Here is a 16855-nt window from a genome sequence, read left to right as displayed (position 1 = left end):
CAGCAGGAGTGCTCCAACAATTACAGTGGAAGGATTAGCACAGCACTTGATTTACAAAGACATCCTGTGGTTTCTTATTCCTGTCAATTAGCACATCATTGTTCCCTGAATGATGAGGGCTCTGTGCATAATTTAATTTGCAAATTAATTGTTTCCTGTTAGCCAGTAACAATACCTGACAGTTAAATAGAGGTGCTGCTGTTGGAGGAAAAACGCTGACCAGAGGAAGCTGCTTAAAGAAAGGCAGAGAAGGCAAGTCAACAATAAGCAGATGTTTTAAAGGAAGGACATCCCTAAGCAGATGGATGGCTTTGCATCTGCCGGCAGTGAATTTCCTGCTCTTTGGAAAAGCTGACAGATGCCCAGTGGATTCAGAAGCAAAGATACCCCTAGAGTACTAAAAAACAAGAAGGGCAGCGGGAGGTCGGTTGGAGCATGTGGGTTTGGGTCTTTTTTTGATTTCAGTGTGATTATCTCCTCCTCATGGTTTTCCTATTCTTAGTATGTTATCAGTGGTTGCAAATGCAATGATGATGTGACCAAATGAGGAAATCTTGGCAAGAAATGGGCATACATGTGTCTATGTGGTCTTTGTTCATTTGGTACAGTAAGAGGCATGTGCTTATTACGGAGAAATGAGATTTAGCCCTTAAAGTCAATGATATGCAGGAATAATTTGATAGACTCTTTCTTCCCCCCCTGCCTGCAGTGGTCCCAGTAGAACAAGGTTTAAGTGGGTGGTACTACTCTGTTTTAAAGCTAGCAAAGAGAAAACAGACCAAAAAAACACACACGCAAAAAACCAAACCAAAAAAAAACCCACCCAACCAACCAATCAAGAAAAACGCCAAAAAAAAAGCTAAGACCCTCTCATACATACCCAGGGAGATACGTTCTACATGTCAAATATCCAAAATCCTTCCCATCACAGTCTTCAACCCCCTCATGCCTGTAGCCATCTCCGCAGTAAGCACGGCGACATCCTAGCAAAAAAGGAAGAAAGAAGCCCCTTCAAGGCTCTTCACACGAAAAAGAAACAGGTAGAGTAAGTGGAACTAGATTTTTAAGAGTTAAGTATAAAAAAAGTCCTGTAAGGACTGTCTTAGGAGGACCAATATTCTTCACTACAAAGAAATGAGGGTTTTTTAGCTTAATTTCAGTGAGCAAGAGAAAGAGTGAATAAATACTAAAAATAATTACTACAGAATCACTAATTACAACAGCATGTATTCTAAAAATTATTATTACCATAGATGATTACTATCAAAACAAGTTAAGGGAAACATCAAATACAAATGATGAGGGGGAGGTGGGTGGAGGGGTGTCCCAATCTAAAAAAAAACCTCTGAGGTCACAAAGTGATTTGAAAATCCCATCCTAGGCCTTTCCCCAATATTACACAGTATCTATATATGTCTACCGTGAGTTCCTACCATGAACAGAATTATGCAGACCCATTGCCTGCCTATTCAAAAAAAAAAAAAAAAAGTATGTAATGATCACCAAAAATGTGGTTTTCCCTCTGTTGACTCCTACTGACTTGAACATGAGTGAGACTTGTGACATTTTTTCATGGTGACTGAAATGTAGGCTGCAGTAATTTGTGGGAATTTTTGCCATTTTAACAATAGGACTTTGCTTTTGATGTCTTCAGCATATTGAGAATGACTTATAACTTGAACAAACTCATTTAGTTAAAATGCCTTTGACATCTTCTGGGAAAATCCATTGCTATTAAGCAAAGGATTAAAAAGACACTCAGGAATAGGGAATTCATGAGAATTAAAGTGGGTTATTTACAAATAGAAATTATTAGTTATTTGCACCAAGGATGTGTTTGGTAGAAATTAATGCTTCTAAGACCAACGAGCCTATTTTACATTTAAATGCATTTAATCTTTGGTTAGCCTTTTTCTTTTGGTTTAGTCCCAAGAGAAGAATGATGACAGTGTTCTCATTTTCAAGTGACTAAATGATTACTCTTTGGGTCTCATCAGTGTCAGAAATCCATGTACTGCAAGGCCTCAATTGCCCAGTGTATACCACAGAGAACATGATGTGCCCTCAGACACACAGTGTACAATTTTGCAGGCACTAGAACTAATGAACACTATTTTCCCACATGTTTGTTCCCTATGGTTGACTGCATATTCTAATTGAATCATTTTCTCATATCTGGAGACTGGAGAGATCCTGCTCTCTCTCTCTCTCTGTATTACTCTGCAGTCAGGCAAACTTAGAGGGGCTTTTATTTGTATGTCTCCCTATGACTGTTGCGACTGAACTGCATTTGAAATCTCATTGCTGTTGTCACCGAGAAGTTGTCTGGGATTCTTGAGTTACGTGGGGAAGGGTGGCGATGGACAAGTGGATGGAGAAACTCACATAGACCATGGCTGCATACACCCCATTTTCAAAGTCAGGGTAAAAAATGGAGGGATTTATAAACAAAAAATTGCATCTTTCAGTGTTGGCTGATACTGTTCTGACAAGTGAAGAAGCATCCCTTTGCTAGAATCAGGAGAGTGTCAAACCTGCTATGCAGAGAAGGTGTAGTGCTGAGCTCTGGGGAAAGATTCAAACCATAAAAATAACTGTGGGGGAGAAGTGAAGCTTGCCACAGCTGCTTGAATGTTTATATGCTCTTTGCTATCCAAACCCAGCAAAATTGAAAGAAGATTGAGTAGACATGAATTAAATGTTGTATAAACCTAATGGTGAAGGTAGCGGGCTAAACATGTTCTCCATGCAAGTGAATAACAAAATTCAAAGTGGTGTTTCTGGACACAGGATCTAGTTTACTGTGAAAACCAGCCAGCTTCAGTGTCTATCCCAAGGGTTGTGATGCACTGCAGAGGTATGCTACATCTTTTAGACAGAGCTGGCAGCCGCTGGGGAAGGTGTGGATGTAAACCAGCATGAGAAGTACCTGTTGCCATCTCTGTCTTGTGCTGGTGTGTCCCATCCACATGCATGAAAGACCTCAGTTTTCAGACTGTGACCAATGTGCCTCCCTTTCCCCGTGCCTGTGCTTGATTCACAAACCACACAAGCTCTCCTGAGTGAAACACTTGTGTGATTTACACAGCACCCTGTAGGAACAACTAATGCACCTTCCCTGGTAGAAAGAAGCCCCTCTTGATGCCCTGTAACTTACTTATACAGTCATCGGTCACAACTGCGTTGCCATCGTCGCACTCTTCCCCGTCCTGTACGATCCCATCTCCGCAGGTACCGCTGTCCTCAAAGCGGTAATCCACAGGATACAAAGGGGTGAGCTGACCACACAAACACACAGTGGTTACTGAACCAGACCAGCAGCAGCCTGGCTAGCAAGCAGAGTTGAAGGGCTATGGGAGACAGATCCCACAAGTGGGTTTTCATACCCTGCTAATTGGTGGTTCACAGGGATTATAAAGAATTTAATGCAAAGTCCAGTGGATACAGAAAAGATCCTGCTGCTGATTTCAGTGGGACTTAGCTTAGCTCCTTGAAGCAATAAGGAAATACGTGGGTTTGGTTTGCAGGGTTTGTGTTCTTTGTACCCTAGAGAATTTTGCCTTATTTTGTATTAAATAAAAAATGGTCTTTACTACCTTAATTCCCCAAACTCTGCCCCAGTTTGTTCACCAGTGGAACCTGGTTCACGGGGAGGTCAGCAAAACCTGCAAGAGTGCTGAGTTAATGCCTCAGTATTTAAGACTCCTGTGAACAAAATTCACAGAATTATGTACATTTGTGGAACTGCTGAAAAATGAGCTTTTTCTCCATTTCTTTAATTGATTTTGCAAGACACCGTAAGTACAGAAGTATGTTCTGCATTTCAGAATGAAATATACACTCACGAGTTTTCTGAGACCATATTTTCACCTGGACTGGGAGCCATCCAAAGGTATCCTTGAAATACAAAGATCTCTGATCTCTTCTAAAAGCTAAGGCATTTTCAGTGTTTAACCGGTCCAATTCCTCTTGATTATTCACCACAAAAATCTGGGGCAAAGAAAAAGAGGTGATTGGTAACCCTCTCAAGAAGTTTTTTTGATTGTCGCAGAACTGAGTTTTGCCAATTGACATATGTATCTGCAAATAGGTAAATAATTACACAGAAGAATGGTCTGGTTGTCTTCAGAAACAGCATAGTGTGAGAACTTACACCCATGGATTTCCAGACCACAAGAGGCTCCTGGTAAGAAGAGATCCAAGTTTCCAAAGGAGAATGGTCTTCTCCGAGCACCTAGCTATGACTCCAATGGCCCCAATTTCAAAATGCATGTCCACAGATAAGGATCATTCAAATACCTGTGCACAGTCATTGCTGAGAACTGTCAGGTACTCAGATGGTTTGATGCTGGAACAATGGCAAAATCCATATTGGCACAAGTGCTTTTTGTGGGTTTATCTACATCTTTTTAAGACATGCTCACTACAAATTAAATAATGAATGGCTCGAGGCAACCTTCACTTATCTTTTGCTATTTTGTTTAGATTTAATTGGCATTAAAATACATGTTTCTTTATTTGCATATATTTTGTTCTAGAGCCAAGTCTTCAATTAAACAGAAAAAAATTAGTTCAAAATGGAAAAATCAGGGCAAGCTGCTCTCTTACTCATTTTTTAATGTCTCATGTGAAATTGGATGTAAGAGGCATTAGAAAATAGTCTCTTCCTTCAGTAGCTTAATCAATTTAATTTTTGCAATATTCAACCCATTTTTAAATTAAGAAAAAGCAAGAGTACTTCTGAGCAAAATGGATTTAGGGTTGAGTCTGACTCCCACCAGCATAAACAGAACTGGTTCTTTTAAGAACAAATTACCCTGAAATATTCACATAGCAGAATATTCCCATAGCTCTGGACAAAGGCCAATTTCATTAAATAAGCACTGAATAAAAATGCCTTCAGCATGAATGACAGAAAGCAAAGAAATAGGAAGTCAGCGAAGAACCAATTCTGTAATTGTGTTCAGGAGCTCACGGCTCAGCCCCGGAGCTCCCATTTCTCTTGAAATCAATAGCAGATCTGTGCTCTCTGAAACTCTCTGTTACAGTTACTTTTTGTAATTAAGAAAGATTTAAAAAACAGAATGAATTTTAGCCAGTGATGGAAAAACAGCACTGTGTTTCTCAGTCTCTGCCTTCCTCTGGCAGTGCTGGCATCAGAGGAGCGGTGGGTGCGTGGGTGGTGGCACTGAGGATGTGCTGCAGTTGGATGCTGCTTTAGCAAACCACAGGATGCAGAGCTGGGACACAGAGCACCATCTCTGGGTCTTTTCCATGTGCAGCTGTGGAAACCCTGACTCTAGTTTTCAAGTGGTACAAGACAGGCTTCAGAGCTGCTAGGTGGGGATCTGAACAGAACAAACAATACGATGTTTAAGTTCCTGCTCTGATGTTTAAGTTCCTGCTCTTTACACACGAGGAAGTAAAACAAATAGGGCAGGGAGGAAAAGAGGGAGTACTGCTCTGCAAGTGCTCCACTTCCAGAGCTAAGCCTCTCCTCTTTGCCATCCCACATTCCTGATAACAAAATAGCACTCAATCATCATCATGAGGGCTCATAGCAGTAGCATATGGTACTTTTATTTCAGGTAGTTACACTCTGTTTACTATCTTTTAAGATCTAATATGAAACTGTGCTTGATGGAGAAGGAGGGCAGTAAGACCTACAAACAATACTGTGAGTCTTATACCTTTTCCAATGAGTTCTCCAGGCTCTGATGTACTACAGGTTTTTCTGCAATAGCCTGCAGTGTGATGTGTTATACACCTTTATTTCAGCACTTTTGTCACAGTTTTGTAATGCAACACTGCCAAGGGTGGGAGCAGCTTGCAAGACTTGCAATGCAGTCATACAAAAGACTGACTTCAATGACCCAATTTAATGACCAGTGTTGTCAGTATGTCCCTTTCACACACTGTAACAGCTTTTTGACAACATGACAGATGAAGATGTTAACTAAGCTTACCACTGCTTATTAACATTCATAGACAACCAGACACTGCACAATTTCCACTTGCATGAGTGGAGTGTCTGGGCTGTGCTGATACACAGCAGCAAGGTAGCATCTTCACTGCTGTCTAAGTGCTATGATGCACAGAATAATAAGGCAGGGCCTAGATGAAGGAGAATTACATAAATAGATTTACAAAGCCCAGAGAAATCAGAGATTTCACTTTTCACCAATGCCTTGTTCTTTAAAGTATTTTGTCCATCTTGCTCATAAAAATGTTTTCATGGCTAGAGATGGAAATTAGCTACATAAAAGTGTATGCCTACAGACGGGAGTTCGGAAGTCTAGTTTCCCTGGTTTGTGGAAACTCCTTTTATTTCAAGGCCTAAACTTTGGTAGAAGGATCTATTATATATGCTCACTGCTTGACCCCAATATTCAATTCTGAAATCACCTTCTTTATAGAAGAAGACATTAAAAAAAAAACACAAACACAAAAACAAGCCGAACAAGAGATGCTCATTTCACTGACCAATATGAAATTTTGATTTAATGAAATAAAAAGAAAAATAAAAGTAATGAAATAAAAATAGTAGATTATATATGTATAGTACTAGGTGAAAGAGAGAATCCACAGGCTTGAAAGAGATATTCTAAACATGTGCTACCTTACTGATGGTTTGAAACAGATGCATTTCAGCACATGAATCATACAACTCCCAGACTAGTTATGAGACCAAAGTCTTTTACACCAGCTGGATCTCAGAAGTTTTTTATACTAGAAATCACACATTTCCCACGTACAGACATCTTCCCAGTTAAATCCAAGATATTTGTGAGTACACGAGCTCTTACAATAAAAGCACTTAAGGACCACTCACATCCCCTTGCAGAAAATCTGCTTACCGCAGGAACTTTTGGATAGCTGTGTCCAAACACAGATTCCTCATATGATGGATTACTCATATGTTGTGGGTTTGTGCAGAGACATCTCCCTGGGGGCCCTGGAAGTCCTCTTTCCCCCTTTGGTCCTATTGCGAATTGCCCTAGGAAGCAAAGTACCAGGTTGTCTTGTTTCGAAGTTAATACACAAAACACAAGCACAGCCTGAATGGGAAGAGTACAGGTCAGGTGGATATATACAATTAACCAAGTTTTCATATATGCACATGCCCCACCAAATCCAGTGGGAACTGAGGAAAGGGATTACCAGAGCCACTAATTCCCCTGCTTCAGGAAAAAGATCCCAGTTTGTACCCACAGTCATATTATTTCAGATTATCTCAGCCTTTTAAATTTTTCTACCAGTGTTAAAGAAGAAGAGAGAGAACATTTGATGAGAATAAATGTCAGCCTGTTTGAAGCTACAGAAATTCAGGACAGGACGAAGACACAGATTACTCTACAGTGTCTGTGCACCAAGTTTTGTAGAGTCAGTCTCCATATACATCCACAACGCTTTGGACTTGTGTATTTGTACAATCACTTGAGCAATGCTGTTACAGAGGTTTCTGTATAGGAAAACCCATCTAGAAATACAGGAATTCTACAGTTAAACATTAGAAAATGTGTTTTGACTTTCAAACTTTGGCAAGGATGCACTGCTCTGCAGAGTTAGACTATGAGCCAATATATTCACACTGCAAGCAGTGACATCATTACATAAATGTCTTTTAGTATCAGAATTTGTATTCTAGAGGAAAAAGATTAACAAACCTGGCACATAAACTTTCTGCAGATTGAACAAAGTCTTTAAAAAATAGTCTCAAGGTCCTGGCTGCCTTCCCATCAGCATGGTGAAAATTCTACCCTCTGAAAACTTCCAGCTAATTTACTCAAGCAAAGAGTTTCGTAGTGGGAGACATGAGATATATGAAGACTCTGAAGCTGCTCCCAGCTTCATGGAATTACCATTTCCACACCACCACAAGAAGAGACATCCTGTCCACTGATGAAAGCAAGGGAAGAAAAAGGGAAAAAAGCAAAACAGAAGGGGGCATTGAACAGATTGGCTGCACTACAAACAGCTGTTGTACATTTGAAGCAACAGTAGTTTCCAACTGGGTTTGCTTTTCTTTTCAGATACTTCAGTGTATATCAGGGCTGAAAATATACCTGAGGGTTCACTGTCACTACGTGCTGTGGGTCATGGATTGTCCTTCATGTCTGTGAGTCATGTCACAAGGTGCCCAGGGTTCATGTGCATGCACAGCTTTAGTCTGTACTATTGTCAGTTACACAGTTTTTCTCATGGTTTCTACAACATGCACAACTGCGGTGAGCGTAGATCTCCAGCATTTAATTAAAGAGAGAGTTTTTCTCCACTGACTCTTTTTCCTCTTTGACTCCTATCCCCTTCTCTTCTCTTTCCTTCTCTCCTTAACGCCACTGCGACTTGGGTCTTATCTGTTTTCCTCTTAGAGAGCTGCACAGTGTGAGCATGTCCTGTCTCATCAGAAATCACAATCTTTCACTGTAAACTAGGATATATGGAGAAGGAGCAGACCTTTTATGATGGAGATATCCTAGTCTCTCCAAGGCTGCCAGGTGGCTTTTCATCCTCCTCATCTACCAAAGTCCCATAGGAACCACATAGGCTTTACTTTCGGTTTTATTTGAAACGTCAGAAACCATAAAGTAAGCTTTAAAATAAGGTATAGACTCATCATGATGGACAAGGCCTCCAGGAGAAATCCTCTCCTTGCCATTGACGGAGAAGCCAATCAAGCCCTGCAGCACTTTTTGCAGAGGGACCTACATGTGCGTGATGTGTCAGGAGGGGCTGATGTGTCAGGGACACGCTTTAGGGGATCACCTCATCTGCTTACCTAATCCTGAAGGTCCAGGAGGGCCTGGCTGGCCAACAGGACCAGGCCTTCCAGGTGGACCCATGACACCCGCAGGTCCAATGTCTCCCTTTAGTCCCTAAAAGAGAGGAGACATCCACTTATTTGTCAAAGTATTAGTAACACACAACCTCTTCCAGTCACCATTGTCTTCCCTTTCAAGAAAGCCAAGACATTTGCCAATGGAAGCATGCAGCATGAGCACCTGGGAAGAGGTGCTCTCCCCTCCTACATGGAGACAGAAAGGCACGCCCAGGCAGGATTCCTGCTCCTAAATGTCAATGGTCACAGGGCTCTGTTCTGTGAGGAGTCAGGAATCTCCCTGATCTGACTTCAACCCTCTGATAGCACTTCTTTAGGGATGCCTTTTTACCCCTAGTGGCTCTCTAGGAATCAGTGCAGCCCAGAAAGAAAGGGGAAAATCACTAGGGAGTTGTCAGGTTGTCACAGTGACATTTCCCAGTCTCAGGGTGCAGTCTTTGAGAAGCACAGTAATGACTTTGAAGCCCACGCTATTTTTTAGAAGTACTTTAGATGCCCAGATTCCTGTATTTCCTTGACTTTCACTATGGGTATAGCTGTGTTAATGAATCATCAGAGGGCAAGCAAGGGCTTGACTTTACAATGGGTAAGACAGTGTGCAGCAACACCATACCAAGAAATGGTGTCCCCCTGGTAACCTTTCAAGCAGTCAAAATTCTGTAAAATTACCTGTGGGAGAAGAGTTTATATGCAGTTACCATACAATAGCTAATATTCTGTAAAATTAGCCCTAATCTTCCTCATGGAAGTTTATTTGTGCAATCATACCCTTAGGCATTTGGAAGTTTCACTGTAGAAGTGTTCAACACCTTCCTATTTTTTGCTCCTGAATTTAACACGGTGACACTTATTATAAATAACTACATTTATCTTCTTGCTCATATACTCCCCAAGGCTTGGATTTCTCAGCTTTATATTTCAGAAATGTATTACATTGCTTAAATATCTGAGTTGATTTTTATGTAACAGCATACATTATTTAGCATAATAAAAATGATGTGTAATGTGTAAGCTTTCTTTTAATGACAAAGGAGATTATTTCCTTGAAGATGGTGTAATTCCAGGTTAATGTGCATTCAGAGGCATATGATGAGCGGTTGTATGTTTAATTTAATAGTAACAAAGCATATATAGTAATATATAATATGCTATATCCCATGTATACATTTGAATGTCACTTGCACCATTTCAGCAGGGGAAGGCTGATTTTGCCATGGCCCATAAAGAACTAATTGAATATTTGCTTTGTTTAATCTTATTAGGTAAGCTCTGTGCCATCAAAATATTCCAGGATTTATGTGAGTGTCAGTGATGCTGATCTCTAATTACTTCTTACATTACACAACACAGAACTAGCAGGCCAGGGTTTTTAGCCCCAAAGAAGACTGTGGGAAATCTCTTTCCCCCACACAATAGCAGTTTGGCAGAGGGAAGCTAGCACCAGTTGGATGTGTACTGCCTGAAAATGAGCTGTTTTCTAGGTGTCCTGCTTTGGAGGAATGATTGCTTAATGCTTTCCTGCTTAGCACAGATACATTAAATAATAATGGCAGAGGTTCATATTAAATGTTTTTGCCTTGGTTTTTTTTATGTGTCCAAAAGCAGAGAAGCTTTTCCCATTGATAATATTTATATTCCTCTCTTTTCTTTCAAAGTAACATTATCTAAAGCCCTAAGTCATTCCTCCTTATCAAGAATGAAACCCTAAACTTGGTCCTTAGAATGAATTCCCAAGTTACAAAGCTTTGGGTGTTATGTCTCAGCAGCAGTGAGGCTGTGACTCCCTGTTCCTGGACACCTTTTAGGAAGAGCCTGGCCCAGAGGCAGAGGAGAGTTGAAGAAGTCAGTGAGCTAATCAAGAAGTATCTTAAAATGGAAGTGGAAGTGACACCTTCCTAATTTAGCTGCTTTCATCTAGCCATGTCAGCTGGATCAGGAGACAGGAAATGGCCCCAGGTCGATGGAAACTCACCTCTCAGCTGAACAAACAACCACAGCACTTAAGGGTGGTAGCCAGATCCTCAGAGCCTTAAAGTGCCACTCTCTATTTTTTTTCAAAGGATTAGAAAAGAAGAAAGGAAATCACTAGTCACTGGTTTACCTAGAGGGAAAGCTGGTTTTCATGCAGAAGATCAACACTGAAATTGCTTTTGGGGCACCAGAAAGGGATTTGTGTACTCAGCCTTGGGACAGGAAATGCCAATTTAAGGACAGACTAAACTTCTTTTAGTCCCGCTGATTGTTTCCTTAAATTGTGACACCCCTTATGTCACCACCTTTTGATTAAGGCATTGTGCAATGTGACAAAATGTCTAAGGTCAATTAAGGAGTGCGCTGTGTTGAAGTTGATCTGGAGGCACTGCATCTTCCCTTTGCCTCATGCTGTGGAAAGACATTATGTGCATAGTGCTTTAGCAAGACAGATGAACAGAGTTTACAAAAACCAAAACCAAACCAAACCAAACAAAACCAAAAACAAAACCAAAACCAAAAAATCCCAGCGAAGGTCACACATCAACTTTTAAAACATGACAAACAAGTACAGAAAAACAAAAAAAAAAATATTCCTTGTGGGTCATCTAGCAGACTTACACGATACATGCCTTCCTTACTTGGGAATCTGTTATTCCCTCTTTAACACCCAACTTTCATCTTTCCCCCCACACTGGCTATTCTATGATTTCAGGTATCACCTGATGGCATCAGAGCAAAAGTGAAGGAGGTATGTACCTCTCTTTGCAATTCTGGGCATAACCAGACTGCAAATAAAATACTTTCAGGTAAGCTCATTGGCAACCACATCTACAGGCTCCTGTATCTGAGCAGTTGTACATTAACACCAAAGTCGGTGTAGCAAGGACAAGTTCCCTTCCCTGTTGGCAGAAAGAAACTGGCTCTGCAAGTGACAATTCAGAGCACCAGGAACTGGTCCTTTTTGTGCCCCCAGTATCACTGCTTAAAATAAATATAAAAGGAAAGGTGCACTCAGAGAGGCCCATTTGATGACTTGAAAAGGTAACTACCAATATTGTTACCTGCTTCTTGGAAAATGCTATAGTGGAGGAATCAATATCCAATATACACACAATTCCTACTCTTTACAATCCATCTGAAAGTCTGAACATGTAGCTCTGCCAGCATAATTTTGAGCTCTTTAGCCATCAGATGGGTCTGGGACCATAGCTCTGTTGCTTAGTATTCAAAGGAAGGGTTCAAGGTCTGCTCAAATTGTATTAAATCAGTGTGTTACCAAGCCAGGATAAATAAAACATTTCCCATGCTGCATGGCCAGGGAACTGATAAGATTATAGCCCTAAGGCTGAGGCTTTAACTCTTGTGTAGCCTGTGTGTGTGAGGTGTTTCAGAGCTTCTGTCCACTCCCCGTGTGATACAGTGCATGGAAAAAGAGCATAAACCACACAGTCACAGTCACGATCACACAGATGCCATGAGTCACAGGAAGAGGAAACACCATGGTCCTACTTGTTTGCCTCGTTTTCCAGGTCTTCCTATAGGTCCTCTGTGCCCCGGTACTCCAGACTGTCCCTTGGGGCCCATCTCTCCCTTGATGGGTATGGAGGGAAGGAAGCAGGATGTAAGTACATGGTTATACCTGCCTTATACAAGGTGGACATTGCTCTCGTTCACACAGTTCCTCTAGATAATCAGACACCTTCTTTCTTAGAAATTAAAAATGATAATACAATATTTTAAACCAAACATGAAGCAAAAAATATGTCTTACAATTTACCAACACATCCCAGAAAAATCCTTTCATAAAGAGGAGGCCAAATGGAGAGACCAGGAACATGCTCAGAGACTTGGGAAAGTCAAGGCTAGCAAAACTGTCTGACCCCTTGGCAAAATCTTGCTTTGCTGTCAAGATGCACGTGTTATAAAGACACTCAGGGAAAGGGAGGTGAATTCACCCCCAACCTCCGTAGGAGTATCTACTATTTTCTTATCTTAATTTCAGAGATATTATGTGATTATGTAAAAAAATATCCTCCTTTATGTTTTCCATGAGCTAACATCTTCATTTTGTTTCTTTTTCAAATACAGAAAAACAATTACATAAGAACTTATCAGGGCTATCACTGCTACTTATAGTAGAGCCATTTCAATTCAGAGTCAAGAAAGAAATATTTACTAGCTTCAAGTGAATGAAACCGAAACAATTAGAGCAGTTATGAATCTATAATCAAGAGTTTAGATATGTTAAACAGGAGGAAGATTATAACTGAACGAATGATCTGGGAGAAAAAAGAGAAAAATCAAAAAACAGCTAAATTGGAGTTTTCTCCTAAGCTAAAAATCCTAAAGAATTTGATCAAGTCCAAGCAGTCAAGCAAGACCTTTCCAGGAAGTCCCTTAAGTCACTAATTGACCCTATGTTAGCATTTAACACAACTCTCCAACACATCACACCCACTTACTTTTTGTCCCAGCATTCCAGGGAAGCCTATTTCTCCCTACAAAGTCAAAGGAGAAAAATAATAAGAAAATGTGTAATGGTCTTTGACAAAGCAGCACCTTCCTTGCAAGGAAGAAAAATCAAGTGTCATGTATGGATATCAGTTAAAAAACCCTGCATTGACTCAGTACTGCAGGTCATTCAACAGGTGGAGAATTATAACCAAAATGTTACTATAAAGCCCTTTGTTTGGTAATGCTACTCCTCTGTCTGATTCTCTGCTTTTCTGCTCTAGTAAAAACCTCTCAATCGTGATTTTGTCTACAGGCAGCCCTGTCACCTGGACAGCTCCCAGAGCCTGCCTTTGGGAATGACATTTTTCCATTTGCATCAAAAGCACTTTTCCCTTTCTTAGTTACAAGAACCACCAAGACATGAATCTCTCCCCTTCCTCCTCTCCTCATATTATCATATCACCAGCTAAAAGCATTCTGGCAAGCTGCCAGGGTTCTGGACCGCACAGGTCAGGAGAAACTGAGGTTACCTCCAGGGAAATCCCCCTCTGACTCATCAGCCTCCCCCCTCCCCCCATCCACTGGGGCTGGGGGATACACAGACATGGAGTCTGTCCCACCACCCTCACATCAGATGGGACCACTGCCTTCCCTCACCACTCCTGCCCTCCCAGGAAGATGCTTCCATGCTCCATTTCTCCATGCCACACCTGTTTTTCGCTGTCAGAAGCACACTGCTCTTCACATGCACCTTCAGTTAAAGATCACAGTGACTTGGAAAGGAAAATTACCTGGTCTCCTTTGACTCCTTTGTCACCTCTGTCACCTCTGGATCCCTGGAGAGAGATAACAAGGGGACAACAGCTTCATTACCACCATTCCATTAGGAAGCAAAAAACATCACTCAAATAACAGTATGTTATTTGAAGCCAGCAGAATACAGTAATGTCTTCAGAGCAAGGTATACAGTTCATTATTGATATTATAACAGAATTAAAAGCAAAGCCTATAGGAAGAGGGTCTCATTCTCCCCAGATAATTCTTTAAATACATGCTTTCCTGGACATAATACTTCCAAACTTGATTTTTTTCCTCCAGTTGGCTTCATTCCCCAGTTCAAGTCCCACGGTAAGGTCTTACAGTAAAAACTGTCTCCATGCCAAAGCGTGTATCACCTAACTAAACCAGACCAAAAATTAAGGATCATTATACCCATTCTGCAGATGAGGAATCTGTAGTGAGGTTCACTGTATCAACTTGTCCACAAGAAGACAGGGTGTAAAACTCACTTCTTCAGCATCCCAGCCCAAGCCACAAGACTGTGCTTCTTCTCTAAACTCGTTTTTCATTTCTCAGTGGAACCTTTGGACTTCATCAAAATTCAATCTCATTCCTACAGTTACTTTTTTTAACATAACTGTTTCCCAATATTAAATTATACATTATTCTATTGTCACACTGACCTTTTCTCCTCTAGTTCCAGGAAAACCCTAAAGGGAATGACAGATATTTTAATACTTCTTGCTTTCGAGATCACCCAAGAAGCCGGACTTTCAAACTTTGAAGTGAAGAAAAAGAACGAAGCACAAGTAACTAACTGCATCAACTTGTAAATGCAGTGAATATTTATAGCTCCTAAAATTGCACTGAAACAGAACTGTGAAACATGAGTTAAAGGCACAACAACTCAGCCCAAAAGCCAATGTGAAAAAGCCAGGTAAAGTCAGCACATTTGATATTGCTTTAAAATTGAAACAAGTGAAATAAAATGTAACTGAAAATGAACAAAGCATTGAATGCCACAATTAATAATCTAAAATCATTTTAGCAATAATATTCCTCTTCTGGTTTGTTTGTTTGAGGTTTATTTTGTTTTTTACCCCATGGAATATCTTTTAGTAATACTTAAGTAACCTATTGTGATCATTAATATAAAACTGATCTTTCTCTTAAAGAAATATACAGCAAATAATGGTGTTCAGTTCTTCCTTCTAGTCCTTTATTTGAATAAACTGATTACCTAATTTTTTTGAAGTACCATAAAATATTGTGGTTTAAATTTTTAAAGGCAGTCTATGCTATAGACAATGATACTGGAACATCCAGATCAAATTGTGCTTCTATCCAGCTGTCAATACATATGCATAGTTTTAGCAGAGGACCAAAATGATCTCCACAGTCCATGAGGTAGGTAGAAAACATTGCAGACAGGATTTAATGCTGCAGATATGCTTAAGGACTTCATTTTTCTAGTGTGATACAATTATATGTGAGTTTGCTTTTAAAATGAATTACAATAATTTATACCAAAGCATTTTTAGGAAAAGCTAAAAGCACAGCCAAGCCCAACCACACAACATAGCCTTGCTTGATGTAGAGCATATCTTTTTAACTGTATTAGAAAAGATATATATTGATAAATGTTTTCCAGCAAATTCATGAGGGAAGCAGCTGTCAGCAGAGTGTTAGAAACCAATGTCTGAAAATGCAGCATGTGGTTAACAAACCTTGGAGCCCATTGGTCCTCTTGTACCTGGCAATCCCATCACACCCAACTCTCCCTTTTCACCCTAAAGGGGTCAATAAAGAGAGTTATTGATTGTGGCTCTCTGATGACATCATATTTGAATGTCTGACAGTTTAGTGTTTCAGGTTTTATGTCAAATAGTTGAGGTAAGCCTGACCTTGATGTAGCATGGTAGACAGAGTTCTATACTGTAATTGTATTCTGCCTGAGTCCTCACATGCTATCTTACTCTTCTATTTACATTTTCTTGTGTGCATAACTTGTACTCCAGTTTTGCCAGATGTTATTAAAGGACATGCAAGCAAACCACCATCGCCTTTTCTGCACGAAGGTGCATTGTCTCTACCCGGCATCACTTCCACTTCCACTAGGTTGCAGGTAAGAAAGGTGTTTTGCTGCATGCCTTATGGCTTGGGGAGGCACAGGGACTGCTTTTAATGTAGTTCTGAGACATCATGCACTGTACAGTCATTTGGAGCCAGTAAATCATGAAAAAAATTTACAACAACTTCTCTGGCTACTGTCAGCTAATTATATCTAGCATGAAATAATGGAGTAGATGGCCAGACATGCAGCAGCACTACGAGCAGAATACATTTGCCTCTCATTCTCCTTCAGTTTTCACTGTCCTAGAAATGGAGGGGATTTTCACATTGGCTGCTGACCCTGGAGAAGTACAGAAAAGACTTGAAGAAACAAAGTAGGAGAAATAAGGACCAAACTATGGCTGTGTCAAAGAAAGAGAAGACAAGGAAGGAGATCCAGCTGAGGAAGTTGCAAATATCCACAGAGGTGGACATGAGGAAATAAAGCCAAACAGCAGCACACTGGAGATCTACAGCAGGAAGAGGATGCAGCAAATGTTTGTGGTGAAGATGTATCAGAACTTTGAGAAGATCAGAGATGGGGGAAAAGGAAAGAGAGACACAACCAACTGATATGAGAGCAGAGATCTGCTGGACTGTGTTCAGCTGGAGCCTTCATTGACAGGCAGGAAACTGAAATTTATAAAGACCAGAAAAAATAAAGTTATGAACTTTTCTAAAGAACAGAGGAGACCA

General features: G+C 40.5%; 1 protein-coding gene across 1 annotated transcript in view; it reads right to left on the bottom strand.

Moving 5' to 3' along the window:
- COLQ (collagen like tail subunit of asymmetric acetylcholinesterase) overlaps window positions 1–16855 on the bottom strand; it is a 43058-nt gene that overhangs the window by 3978 nt on the left and 22225 nt on the right. The window contains exons 7-16 of the mRNA XM_050312226.1: window positions 15775–15837; window positions 14731–14757; window positions 14059–14103; window positions 13276–13311; window positions 12323–12403; window positions 8780–8876; window positions 6858–6997; window positions 3871–3990; window positions 3158–3278; window positions 881–983 (exon numbers count right to left, since the gene is read on the bottom strand). Of these exons, the coding sequence (XP_050168183.1) occupies window positions 881–983; window positions 3158–3278; window positions 3871–3990; window positions 6858–6997; window positions 8780–8876; window positions 12323–12403; window positions 13276–13311; window positions 14059–14103; window positions 14731–14757; window positions 15775–15837 (833 nt within the window). The remainder of the gene's footprint in view (window positions 1–880; window positions 984–3157; window positions 3279–3870; window positions 3991–6857; window positions 6998–8779; window positions 8877–12322; window positions 12404–13275; window positions 13312–14058; window positions 14104–14730; window positions 14758–15774; window positions 15838–16855) is intronic.

The sequence above is a fragment of the Myiozetetes cayanensis genome, unplaced genomic scaffold (genome assembly GCF_022539395.1).
Source record: "Myiozetetes cayanensis isolate MyiCay16 unplaced genomic scaffold, myiCay2020 scf1, whole genome shotgun sequence".
NCBI classification, from domain to species: Eukaryota; Metazoa; Chordata; class Aves; order Passeriformes; family Tyrannidae; genus Myiozetetes; species Myiozetetes cayanensis.
The sequence above is the reverse complement of the archived record's forward strand: the minus strand, read 5'-3'. Positions and strand labels throughout refer to the sequence as shown.